General features: G+C 44.4%; 1 protein-coding gene across 1 annotated transcript in view; it reads left to right on the forward strand.

Annotated features, from left to right (window-relative positions):
- GABRP (gamma-aminobutyric acid type A receptor subunit pi) overlaps window positions 1-14,288 on the forward strand; it is a 42,825-nt gene that overhangs the window by 12,641 nt on the left and 15,896 nt on the right. Inside the window, exons 4-6 of the mRNA XM_070738263.1 lie at window positions 2,446-2,513; window positions 11,919-12,136; window positions 13,958-14,040. Of these exons, the coding sequence (XP_070594364.1) occupies window positions 2,446-2,513; window positions 11,919-12,136; window positions 13,958-14,040 (369 nt within the window). The remainder of the gene's footprint in view (window positions 1-2,445; window positions 2,514-11,918; window positions 12,137-13,957; window positions 14,041-14,288) is intronic.

Here is a 14,288-nt window from a genome sequence, read left to right on the forward strand (position 1 = left end):
CTGTCGACTGTTGATCTCACCCCATTCCTGAGAGGGCCATGCATCAGTGCACTAGCATGCCTACTGTCCCTGTCCTACTGTCTCAATTTTTTTTGTACCCATTTACTATGTTCATATTTATGTTTATACTATACCTATTATCTTGTACATGTTTGACTAAACAAACAAACAAACAAACAAACAAATGATCCCCAGTAATTCAGTTACTGTGGATTTATCTACCATGTCTGCTGGAAGTTTGTTCCAAGGATCTACTACTCTTTCAGTAAAATAACATGAGAAAATATTATTTTACTGAAAGAGTAGTAGATCCTTGGAACAAACTTCCAGCAGATGTGGTAGATAAATCAACAGTAACTGAATTTAAACATGCCTGGGATAAACATAGATCCACCCTAAGATAAAATACAAAAAATAGTATAAGGGCAGACTAGATGGACCATGAGGTCTTTTTCTGCCGCCAGACTTCTATGTTTCTATGTTTCCCTGCCCATTTCTATGCCATATGATTCATTTCAACAACGCTGTCTCAATCTTAATTTTAAAGTCAAAAAAGAGCCTTGAAAAGTTGTTGAAGTGAATGTTTCTATAGGCAAGAACATTTTGATTCTGGATACGTTCTGAATATAGAATACAGTACAATATAGAATAAAAATGTATTGCAGTTTAAATGCTTAAATCATGTCTCCGCTTAAAAAGTACTTTGAACTGATTGACAGCTGCAACTTTTGCAATCGATAATTGCCATAATTTCCAGCCCATACAGCTGGACTGCACTGGAGACAACTGGGCTATGGTGGGGGAGCATCAGCACTTTTGTTCAGCCACATGGTATGGGCAGGCTGGATAAAGCTTTTAGAACCATCTTCCATAATCCTGACAATTTTTTCTTAATGCGCACATATAACCAGATTATGTATTATTTGGGTTCAGTGGTTTTAAAAAAAGAGAACAAATGATGCCCATTTAGTCCAAATTCCTTTCGTCTTTAAAAGGGTACAGGATGAAGAATCAATACATTTGACCAGAAGTTTTATTAATGACTGATCTTTAGAAGGATTTAGGGGTAGTGATTTCTGCATAGCTAGAGGTATAACAAGCAGGAAGAGGGCGATTGTGATCCCGCTATATAGAGCACTGGTGAGACCACATTTGGAATACTGTGTTCAGTTCTGGAGACCTCACCTACAAAAAGATATTGACAAAATTGAACGGGTCCAAAGACGGGCTACAAGAATGGTGGAAGGTCTTAAGCATAAAACGTATCAGGAAAGACTTCATGAACTCAATCTGTATAGTCTGGAGGACCGAAGGAAAAGGGGGGACATGATCGAAACATTTAAATATGTTAAAGGGTTAAATAAGGTTCAGGGGGAAATGTTTTTAACACAATCTGAAGTTAGTTGGGGGAAAGTTCAAAAGAAACATGAGAAAATATTATTTTACTGAAAGAGTAATAGATCCTTGGAACAAACTTCCAGCAGACGTGATTGGTAAATGCACAGTAACTGAATTTAAACATGCCTGGGATAAACATCTATTCATCCTAAGATAAAATACAGGAAATAGTACAAGGGCAGACTAGATGGACCATGAGGTCTTTTTCTGCCGTTAGTCTTCTATGTTTCGAGGGGTGGGAAGAACTTTATTTTTGCCTGACTTTTAGGGCTCAATCCAGTCACCAATTCTCATTTCATTTCCCCACCTTTCAGCTGTGGAGTCAGAAACATATGTTTCAATAAGATTCTGATATTTATTCATGGAAATATGTCTTTGTGGATGCAATTTCCCAAGTGTTCTGTGTACAGAACATAAAACATCCATGCATTAGGGACATATACCTTGGGTCAATGTAAGGAATGATATATTGACCTGCTTAGCTGCAGGGGATTCTGGGGTGAAATTCAAAAATTTCTCTACTGGTTCTGTAGATGTGGCAGGGGAAGGATACTGCAAAATCTCCATTCCCACCCCACTCTGGAGCCAGCCAAAGGTGGTATTTGTTGGTTCTACGAACTACTCAAAATTTCCGCTACCAGTTCTCCAGAATCTGACAGAACCTGTTGAATTTCACCCCAAGGGGATTATCAGAGAAAGTGAAATCATGGATATGGTTTAGGTCAGTGTTTCCCAACCTTGGCAACTTGAAGATATCTGGACTTCAACTCCCAGAATTCCCCAGCCAGCATTCGCTGGCTGGGGTATTCTGGGAGTTGAAGTCCAAATATCTTCAAGTTGCCAAGGTTGGGAAACACTGGTTTAGGTTACCTAAAGAAATTTCTATATGCTCGAATGCTTCTTTTGGGCTCCCTTTTCTTGTTCCAATTTCCCACTGAAATCATTATCTGTTATTGGAGATGTATGAGAAACATCTGTTGAGTTTCTATGCATGCAACAAGTAATATCATTTTGCAGCGATAATGAAACTTCCTTTTCATTTCTTAGGAAAGCCCGTGACAATAGCAATGACCCTTGATGTTGCAAGTATTTCCAGCATTTCAGAAAGTGATATGGTAAGCAAATAATCCCTACTGTGCACGTAAGGAAATAGAACTGCAAAGCATACTACTGCAGCTTTGAGAATACAAAGTCCCTTAGACTGCTAACATTTTGCAATCCAGATTGACCCAGAATTAAGTTCCAGTGTGTTCACTGATGCTCACTCTCTAGTAAGTGTACTTAGCACTGCAGAAGTACAGCTTGAAAGTAATTTCATGGCTTTAATAACCTTTTTTTTAATTCCCTCTTTTTTAAAAAAAATAACATTGGGCATTTGTATCAGTGGTGAGAGAGAGCATTTAATAACCCTGCTGTTCTGTTCGGGTCGTATGTGACCCGAAGCCAAGTTTGAGTCCCTGTAAAAATTTTTCCCTGCATATCTGAAACTTGAAATTTCATGACTATTTATCATTTCAGGGGTTCTCTCTATGAGAATTTTTTGGGGGGGTGGGGGGCTTAGTTTTTGCTGGGCAAAAAAAGTTACAAATCTTATGTTCCCGGGTCACCCTGACCCGGACCGAAAACTCTTCATTTGCAGTGCTTATGTTTGGTCTTTTTGAAAGCTTTTTTCACTTGGAAAGTAGTCTGAACATTTCTGCACACAATGATATGAAAATTGAAATGAAAAAAGTAAATCTTATTGGTTTATTTTGCGGATATAATGCACGCCCCCCCCCCGTTTTTGTGAATTTTTTTTCAATTTATGGATAGTTTTGCTTGCAAAATGCATTCTATTTTACTAAAGTTGGTGTGAGATTGGTAGCTTGAACATTTCTGAATATAGGAAAAATATAAAGGAACTGAAAAAAATGATTCTTATTGGTTTTTTAACATCAGAAATAAGGCCTCCCCCCCCCCCCTTGGCTGCTTGCAACCATTTTCACTTTTTATTTTTTTATGCTCCAAATCCGAAATATTCTTTAAAATCTTAGGCATTCATTTACTCAATTTAACAATGCTGATCATCAAAAAATATTTTTGGGGTGGTGGCTAATTGTTTTCTGGGCAAAAAAAAATCATAACTTTGAATCTGTTTCTGTTCGTATGTGACCGGACCAAAAATAATTTTTTTAGGTACTTGAATTTGATCTTTTTGAAAACTTTTTCAACTGGAAAACTAGTTTGAACATTTATGAACATAATGATATGAAAATTGAACTGGAAAAATTGAGACTTATATTTTTATTTTGATCAAAAAGCCCCTCCCCCCATCCTTTTTTAATTTCGTGTCAATTTCTATTTTTTAAGGCTACAAATCCCTAAGGAATTTTCCCCCAAGAGGTTTGATATACTAAATTGAACATTTCTGAATATAAGAAAAATATAAATGAACTGAAAAAAATGGTTCTTATTGGTTTATTTTTGCCACAAAAGGGCCACCCCCCCCTCGGCCTTGCTGTGTGCCATTATTGTCACTGTTTATACATATTTGTCTAGAAATATTTGGAATATCCTTTTGAAAATCAACCACATTGTAGCCAGAGAACTAATTTTATGAAACAAATCCATTTTACTAAAAAAAAGTATGTAAGTTTGAAATTAACAGCATAATTTTTATATAAATTGAAATAATTGAGGCATACTTTATGTGCAAAATAAACCAATATGCATCAATTTTTCCAGTTCAATTTTCATATCATTATGTTCAGAAATGTTCAAGCTACCAATCCCACACCAACTTTAGTAAAATAGAATGTATTTTGCTAGCAAAACTATCCATAAAGTGAAGACTATTTTAAAAAAACGGGGGGGGGCGTGCATTTCATCAACAAAATAAACCAATATGCATCAATTTTTCCAGTTCAATTTTCATATCATTATGTTCAGAAATGTTCAAGCTACCAATCCCATAGCAACTTTAGTAAAATAGAATGCATTTTGCAAGCAAAACTATCCATAAATTGAAAAAAATTTCACAAAAACAGGGGGGGCGTGCATTATATCCGCAAAATAAACCAATAAGATTTACTTTTTTCATTTCAATTTTCATATCATTGTGTGCAGAAATGTTCAGACTACTTTCCAAGTGAAAAAAGCTTTCAAAAAGACCAAACATAAGCACTGCAAATGAAGAGTTTTCGGTCCGGGTCAGGGTGACCCGGGAACATAAGATTTGTTATTTTTCTTAAACAGAACAGCTTAAGTGAACTGGCTTTTGCTTCACGTTCTGGATTTGAGGATCGCACTTCATTCTATCATGAGGAAACCTCTTCCCACCACATCTCAGTGGAATTGATGTACATTCAGAGTGGAGATTGTGATGTAATAGGTCAGGTAAAACAGTTGGTTAAAGTCGTTCCATTGTCTGAAGAATGCTGCTGATTAATTATGCATGCAATTTTATTTTTACAGTTTCATAATGCAGGAACAATGGGCTACCAGTGTCGCTTTAGGGCTCAATCAAGCCCCCTCCAGCTGTATCTTGATGACGATTCACTAGCCATTCTTGAGGGACATATCTGCCTCTCCTTTGTCTCATCCCCAGCCCACAGCGGAAGCCAAATGACTTTCTCTTTAGCTGATTCAGTCTTAAAGTGATGTCTTCTCTCTCCTTCTGGCACAAGCCTTGCCACATTATTGTGTGCTTAGTAATAACCAGGGCAGTGGTGGGTTGCTACTGATACGCCTGGAGCTCCGTTCTGGTAGCGGCTGCCAGATTGCTCAATTTGTGCACTATCACTCCTGCTGTCTTCGCCAGTTTTGCGGGCAGTGCCATTTCCCCCCCTGAATTTTTGGACCTTTTTAGCTTCCTGCGCATGTGCAGAAGCAAAATCTCACAAAATCTCACAAAATCTCACAAAATCTCACAAAATCTCACAAAATCTCACAAAATCTCACAAAATCTCACAAAATCTCACAAAATCTCACAAAATCTCACAAAATCTCACAAAATCTCACAAAATCTCACAAAATCTCACAAAATCTCAACTTGGTACGCATGAGATTTTGGCAATTTTTTGCTTCTGCGTATGTGCGGAAGCAAAAAATCACCAAAATCACGTACATGCGAGCATCCCCTGGTGAGATTTCAGTGCATTTTTGCTTCTTGTGCATGTGTGGAAGCAAAATTGCGTGAGGGGACACTCTCTTGGATGAGAGTGCAAGCACTCCCTAGTGAGATGTCGATGCATTTTGGCTTCCTGTGCATGTGTAAAAGCAAAAGCATGTAGGATGTGCATGCAGCGCACTGATATGCAGGTAAGTGGAACCTACCACTGAACCGGGGGTGATTATTCAGGAGTCGGCAACTTCTGGGCTCCACTGGCCTGTTACAAGCAGTTTCACACCCCCTCTCAGGCTGGGGATTTCCCTTTATGCTTGTTTTAATTTCAGCAGCAGATGCAGTAGGCACTAATGACAGATTGGGCATTAAATGGGCACTTTGTTAAGACAAAGAGATCAGTCACGGGAGGGGGCGGTTTGCACCTCCTGATCTGCAAATGGGAGCTTCCTGAAAAAAAGAAAGCGAGGCAGATTCCCATCTATTCGTGGATTATTATTATTTTTATCTCTCTCAAGCCCCGCTCCCTCTCTCCATGACAGGAAGGGGACTGGAAAGTATACCAATCGCTTTCCATAACCTTCTAACTGTAGCACTGCTCACAAGAAGAATAGAAATTGGCTGTGGGGACAGAGGAAAGTTATTTTATTTCTTTATTGCTGCCGCAAGGACCTGAGGTAAACAAATGAAGATGTCCTCTTAAGACGAGGTATGACACATAGCAAAATGAGGACCCGGATTGTGGGGGCAATAGGCTGGCTCTGTTGAAAAGTGCTATTGCTAACATGTTGCAAGCCGCCCTGAGTCTAAGGAGGAGGGCGGCATAAAAATCGAATAAACAAATAATAATAATAATAATAATAATAATAATTATTATTATTATTATTATTATTTTTATTTTTATTGGATTTGTATGCCGCCCCTCTCCCTCTACAAACAAACAAAAAAACAAAAAAACAAAAAAACAAAAAAACAAAAAAAACAAATAAATAGTATTAGCAATAGCATTTAAACTTATATACCGCTTTACAGTGCTTTACATCCCTCTCTAAGCGGTTTACACAGTCAGCATATATTTCCTCTAACAATCTGGGTTCTCATTTTATCCATCTGGGAAGGATGGAAGGCTGAATCAACCTTGAGCCTGGTGAGATTTGATCTGCCAAACTGCTGGCAGCTGGTGACCAGCAGAAGTAGCCTGCAGTACTTCACTCTAACCACTGCGCCACTGTGGCTCATACATTGGAAGATTCCAGAACCAATAGGCATGCCCTTAAAACTCCACATTTTTGCAGCCTAAAGGCAGTGCCAAGTAGAAAGGTGTGATCTAATGAGGTTTTTGAACACAGAGGTAACATTAGATAGCTTGACATAGTCTTTCATGAAGCTAATTTTTCTGATATTAATCAAAGCTATTAATCAACAAATGTTTTCTGCATCCACTAGCGATTCTTATTTTATATCATGTGTATTGTCCAGGTCTCCTGTGGAACATTATATAAATGTGCTCTAGGTCTAGATAAATAATTGAGGTATAAATGGCTTGGGGGGGAAGGATTTCCACCTTCATTGCAGGGCTTAATAATTCATTGCTTTGAAATGCATAACGGTGAATCCTCTCAGTCATTTAGGTGAACAGGTTTTCTTTCTCACAGCACCAAGATAAAATCTGGAAAGTAGTAAAAGTCCATATGCTGAATGCTTTTAAAAAAATGAAAACATACATTTAATGTGTGTGTGTGTGTGTGTGTGTGTTTGTGTGTGTGTGCATGAGTGGTTATCTGTATGAGTATATGTGTGCAAGCGTGTATACATTATTGACATTTTAAAATTATAATTGATTTCCCCCCCCCTCAAAATTCTTATAATTAGTAGTGGTTATTTACAGGTTTATGTATAAATATGTGTGACTATTATCTAATAATCTACCATTTTATTCATGTTTTGTGGTACTTGGTATTGTATGAAATCTTGGTTTATGACCATAGATAAATACAATTTTTGTATAAAATATTATTTTTGTATAAAATCTGTACAAAGTACAGTGGAACCTTAAGATACGAACTTAATTGGTGCCGGGGGGAGGTTCGTAAGACGAAAGGTTCGTAAGACGAAACATTGTTTCCCATAGGAAACAATGTAAAGTCAATTAATCCGTGCAACCAAAAAAAAACCCCGCAAAAAAACCGCTGCCGCCCGGCTGTCACCTTTTAAAACAGCCTGGGGGCTTCTCAGCGACCTCCCCAACGCCGGGTTCGGCATTGGGGAGGTCGCCGAGAAGCCCCCAGGCTGTTTTAAAAGGTGACAGCCGGGCTGGGGGGGTTGCTGGGAACATCGGCGCAGGAGGCAGGAGATGATCGGGCGACCGGAGCAGCAACACCGCCGCCGTCACCGCCACGTCCGGCTCGGCTTCCCTGGCTGCTTGGCCGGGGGGGGGGGGCTCGGGCGAAAGGGGCTGCAGACGCAGAGATTTGCCTCCCACCCCTCGCCCGTGCCGCCGGCGCGTCATCTTCCCTCCCAGACAAAAAAGGCCGGCTTTCGGGGAGGAAGGGGCGTGCTCGGCTCTGCGTCTCCAGCCCCTTTCGGCCAAGCCTCCCTGGCCAAACAGCCAGGGAATCCGGGCCGGGCGTGGCGGTGAGGGGCTGGAGACGCAGAGCCGAGCACGCCCCTTCCTCCCCGAAAGCTGGCCTTTTTGTCTGGGAGGGAAGATGACGCGCCGGCAGCACGGGCGAGGGGTGGGAGGCAAATCTGCGTCTCCAGCCACTTTTGGCCGAGCCCCCCCGGCCAAGCAGCCAGGGAAGCCGAGCCGGGCATGGAACATCGGCGCGGGAGGCAGCTCGGCCGAAAGGGGCTGGAGACGCAGAGCCGAGCACGCCCCTTCCTCCCCGAAAGCCGGCCTTTTTGTCTGGGAGGGAAGATGACGCGCCAGCGGCACGGGCGAGGGGTGGGAGGCAAATCTCTGCGTCTCCAGCCCCTTTCCTCCGAGCCCCGCCGGCCAAGCAGCCAGGGAAGCCGAGCTGGGCGTGGCAGGGAACATCGGCTGGAGACGCAGAGATTTGCCTCCCACCCCTCGCCCGTGCCGCCGGCACGTCATCTTCCCTCCCAGACAAAAAGGCCGGATTTCGGGGAGGAAGGGGCGTGCTCGGCTCTGCGTCTCCAGCCCCTTTCGGCCAAGCCTCTCTGGCCAAACAGCCAGGGAAGCCGAGCCGGGCATGGAACATCGGCGCGGGAGGCAGCTCGGCCGAAAGGGGCTGGAGACGCAGAGCCGAGCACGCCCCTTCCTCCCCGAAAGCCGGCCTTTTTGTCTGGGAGGGAAGATGACGCGCCGGCGGCACGGGCGAGGGGTGGGAGGCAAATCTCTGCGTCTCCAGCCCCTTTCCTCCGAGCCCCGCCGGCCAAGCAGCCAGGGAAGCCGAGCTGGGCGTGGCAGGGAACATCGGCTGGAGACGCAGAGATTTGCCTCCCACCCCTCGCCCGTGCCGCCGGCACGTCATCTTCCCTCCCAGACAAAAAGGCCGGATTTCGGGGAGGAAGGGGCGTGCTCGGCTCTGCGTCTCCAGCCCCTTTCGGCCAAGCCTCTCTGGCCAAACAGCCAGGGAATCCGGGCTGGGCGTGGCGGTGAGGGGCTGGAGACGCAGAGCCGAGCACGCCCCTTCCTCCCCGAAAGCCGGCCTTTTTGTCTGGGAGGGAAGATGACGCGCCGGCGGCACGGGCGAGGGGTGGGAGGCAAATCTCTGCGTCTCCAGCCCCTTTCCTCCGAGCCCCGCCGGCCAAGCAGCCAGGGAAGCCGAGCTGGGCGTGGCAGGGAACATCGGCTGGAGACGCAGAGATTTGCCTCCCACCCCTCGCCCGTGCCGCCGGCACGTCATCTTCCCTCCCAGACAAAAAGGCCGGATTTCGGGGAGGAAGGGGCGTGCTCGGCTCTGCGTCTCCAGCCTCTTTCGGCCGAGCCTCCCTGGCCAAACAGCCAGGGAATCCGGGCCGGGCGTGGCGGTGACGGCGGCAGTGTTGCTGCTCCGGTTGCCCGATTGTCTCCTGCCTCCCGCGCCGATGTTCCACGCCCGGCTCGGCTTCCCTGGCTGCTTGGCCGGGGGGGCTTGGCCGAAAGGGGTTGGAGACGCAGAGCCAAGCACGCCCCCTCATCCCCGAAGGCCGGCCTTTTTGTCTGGGAGGGAAGATGACGCGCTGGCGGCACGGGCGAGGGGTGGGAGGCAAATCTCTGCGTCTCCAGCCCCTTTTGCCCGAGCCCCCCCGGCCAAGCAGCCAGGGAAGCCGAGCCGGGTGTGGCGTGGAACATCGGCGCGGGAGGCAGGAGACGATCGGGGGACCGGAGCAGAGCCAAGCACGCCCCCTCATCCCCGAAGGCCGGCCTTTTTGTCTGGGAGGGAAGATGACGCGCTGGCGGCACAGGGGCGAGGGGCGGGAGGCAAAGCTCTGCGGCTCCAGCCCCTTTTGGCCGAGCCTCCACGGCCAAGCAGCCAGGGAAGCCGAGCCGGGCATGGTGGCGACGGCGGCGGCGCTGCTACTCCGGTCACCCGGTCCTCTCCTGCCTCCCGCACCAATGTTCCCCGCTGCGTCAGGCGCTGCCAGCCCCGAGTCAGACACACCCTCGCCGCCACCACCACCGCACCCAGTCGCTGCCCGCCCCGTCTTGCTGGAGGTCTAGCCGGAGCCTGAGCCGGGCCCGCTCGGCCGCGTCTCCTCGCCCGCCCAGGATGCTGACCTGCTGCCTCGCCCCGTGCCCGTCGCCGCCCCGATCCTGCGCCTCCTCCTTCCCCCCCAGCCAAAAATACAAAGGCAGTCTGCCGCCGCCCACGGGGCAATGGGAAGCTGAAGCCGCCGGCGGTTTCAGCCTCCCTTTGCTGAGCGCTGCTTCGCCCTTGCCTGTCATCTTGGCTCAAGCGGAGACCGTCTTTGTGTTTTTGGCTGGGGGGAGGGAGTCAGGAAGGTCTTCCTGCTCCCCCCCCCAGCAAAAAACACAAAGACGGTCTGCCGCCACGTGCTTGAGCCAGGATGACAGGCAGGGCGAAGCAGCGTGGAGCAAAGGGAGGCTGAAACCGCGTTGTCTTGGGAGAAGTACTGGTGGGAGACGACAGCTGGGCAGCGGGACTTCTCAGAGGCCTCCGGAACCCGAACTTCCGGGTTCAGTGTTCGGGAGGTCGCCGAGAAGCCCCGCCACCCGGCTGTCACCTTTTAAAACAGCCAGGGGGTTTGCCGTTCGTAAGACGAAAAATGTTCGTAAGAAGAGGCAAAATTTTTCTGAACCCCGGGTTCGTATCTCGGGTTGTTCGTAAGACGAGGGGTTCGTATCTTGAGGTACCACTGTAATTGTAAATTGAAGGGAAATATTAAAGGGAAAAAAACTAAACATAACTATATGTAAACAAACACAAACAAAATAGACAAGAAAACTAATAATGTATCTAATGAAACAAAAGATTAACCAAAAAAAAATCAATCAATAAAAATATAAAACCAATTGTCATAGGTATTCTACAATTTTCAAGTCTTTGTTCATACACATCGTTAAACTTCTATTTTCAAACAATAATTTGACTTTAGATCCTAAACCTGTAAAACAATCTAATGAATTTTTTCAACCAGTACTGACGTAAAATAAAACTTGATATTTTGAAAGTTTCATAGTTGATTTGACATATGACGACCTAAAAATGTAGGCAGACCAAAAGATTCACCCACACCCAGATTGTATCTGCCTGAATGGTATGAATTTAAACAATTTTGGGTAGTTATGTAATGGTATTCATGGCCTTTGAAACTCCTAACCCACTAAAACCTGTTTTTTTCAATGGAATATGTAAAACTCTTAACTCACTAAAACCAGTTTTTAAAATGGAATCTTCAGAATCACCCATCAGGGCTGTTGCAATGATTCCTATAGAGTGCAAGCAATTGGACTGGGTGCCCCTGTGGTGGATTGCTACCAGTTCAACCCGGCATGGGCAACCAGTGGCGGCAGGGGCAGAAGGCTCCACCCACCCACCTGGACATCATAAAATAATGTTCTGCGCATGCAAGAAGCATGTGTGTGTGCTCCTGTTCCCAAACTGGTAGCAAAGTTAAGTAGAACCCACTACTGGAGTGACCTCTTATGCCCCTTCCAACTCTATAATCCTATGGACAGGGAAAAAAATAAAGAAAGAATATAGAGCGATTTGAGAACTACGTGGTTCAGCATGGGTACTTATAAATAGTGCTTATTAAAACAAGGGCCAAAATTTGTTAAATATTACATGTTAATTTAATAAAAATGACCCAGTTTTAAATCCAGCTCTTGTGTCTGTGTCGTTACTCCGGCTCTCCTGCAATGGTGAAACCATTACTGTACTTGTTTGATAAACTTTATTTAAATTACAAAAATTATAGTCTTGATTCTCATGATTCATCATCCTTCTAGGACTACACTGCAACAATATATTTGCGACAACGCTGGACCGATCCTCGTCTGGTTTTTCAGGGAAACCGAAGTTTTACTCTGGATGCCCGGCTGGTGAAATATCTGTGGGTACCTGACACATATATTGTGGAGTCGAAAAGGTCTTTCTTACATGAAGTTACAGTAGAGAATCGGCTTATACGGTTGTTCTCCAATGGGACAGTCTTGTACGCTTTGCGGTAAGTTTTGCTTGCCTTCTAATACACCAGTTTTGCACAAAGGTCAGTAAAGTGATGGCTTTAAGGTGAATATACAGTTGAAGAATGGGTGGGCTAATTGGAAAAGTGTGGTTCAACTAACTTTGAAAGGGGTTAATCTTCTCCTAAACCAGTGTTTCTCAATCATTTTCTGTTACGCCCCGCCTAAGAAAAAGTAAATATTTCACTCCCCCCCATTCTCTGCTGAGATGATTGTTTGCAATATTCAACACATTTTCACTGAAAAAACTCAAGCAGCTTATCAGCATGATTGGGATGTAATGTGTTTAAGTGATGCCTTAATTTATTTGTCTTCATGCTGTCCGCTGCCAACATTTTTACACACAGTAAACATATTGGTCTTTCCTCGTCTCCCACCGTAGTCACAGTGAAGCAAGTGCTACATACGCTTCCTTATATTTCCTTATCTTAGCTTTCAGGAGACTTACGTTTGTCTCATTATTTCTGTCTCTCTCCTCTTTTCTTTTAATCCATTAAATATTTTTCCGTGGTGTCTCTTAAGGGTTTGTTATATGCACTTCATACCTCCTGCTCTGTGCTGTGTGCTATTGTTCGGAGTAAAAATCCTCTACCCTGCAGCAAAAAAAGGATGTTCCTCAGGGTCAGGTGCTCCCCCTGGCATTGCTCCGTGCCCTACCAGGGGGCCCACCCCACTATTTGAGAAACACTGCCCTAAAGGATCAAGTTTGAAACTCCGTCTTTGATATTAGAACTACAATGTTTTTTTTACATGGAGTGCTTTGTAATAACTCAGGCTCTACCTGGATAAAGATAGCTTGATTTCCATGATCTAACATCTTCTCATCTAGATTGCCAGCACTGATCGAACCGGTTCCGTGACATCATTATCACCATTATTATGATGTCACATCATTATGATGTCACCGGTGGGTCTCTAACAGTTCAGATGAACCGGTTCAGACTGGGAGGCACTCACCTCTGGTATGGCATTTATGTGAAGGCTGCAGTAGAGTTAACTCCATTCTTGCTCAACCTCAGCAATTTGTATCTAATTTATTTATTATTTTATTTATTTTTTAATGCCGCCCTTTTCCTTAGACTCAGGGTGGCTTTCAACATGTTAGCAATAGCACTTTTTAACAGAGCCAGCATATTGCCCCCACAATCCAGGTTCTCATTTTACCCACCTTGGAAGGATGGAAGGCTGAGTCAACCTTGAGTTGGTGATGAGATTTGAACCGCTGACCCACAGATCTAGCAGTCAGTTTTAGTGGCCTGCAATACTGCAGTCTACCCACTGCACCACCTCGGCTCAATTACTAATGGAGTAATATCTGGGCCCTCTTATTTTGGTAAGTTAAGCTGTTCTAGATGTACACTAACCATCAAGTTTGAAAGTCTGAAAGGTGCTTTTTTCAAGAGGCAATTGAACTCTTTTTTTTTCCCTTTGAAAATGTTTCGTATCCCATCCAAAAAGTTGTAACTTAGAACTAAAGAAATTTCTTGGGTGAAAAGTGAAATATTTTCGAAGAAAAAAAAAACATACACACACTAAGAATCCAGTTGCCTTTTGAAAAAAATCACCTTTGGGACAGCCATTCAATTCAATTCAATTTATTAGATTTGTATGCCGCCTCTCTCCGAAGACTCGGGGCCTGGATGATTGAGAAACGCCATAGACATCAAAGCTTAATTTGCAGCCACTGCAAGTATTAACAGTTGCTTAATCTTTAAAGCAGAAACACTGCCATCTATGGACTGCTATGAAGAATACAGATGCCCCATAATAAGTACCTATTTGTGACTTCTCTCCTTTTGCAGAATCACCACCACTGTTGCATGTAACATGGATCTGTCCAAATATCCACTGGATACACAGACTTGTAAGCTGCAGATGGAAAGCTGTAAGTACTTCACTCAAGAGGAAATTGAACATTTTCCCTCCTATCTGGCCTGAGTTTGTTAATGCATAATTAGATTACCATTTTAAACATCTCATTTGTATTTTTTACTATAAAGGTCTCTACTTATCCTTTTAATTGTGGAATTAATGCTAATGTTACAGAAAAACAAGAGAAGAGCAGTGCCATATTCAGCTAGACACTCCAACATCGCAACTTTACACCAATCTTTGTGCATTCAACCTTCATGA

The sequence above is a fragment of the Erythrolamprus reginae genome, chromosome 1 (genome assembly GCF_031021105.1).
Source record: "Erythrolamprus reginae isolate rEryReg1 chromosome 1, rEryReg1.hap1, whole genome shotgun sequence".
NCBI lineage: Eukaryota > Metazoa > Chordata > Lepidosauria > Squamata > Dipsadidae > Erythrolamprus > Erythrolamprus reginae.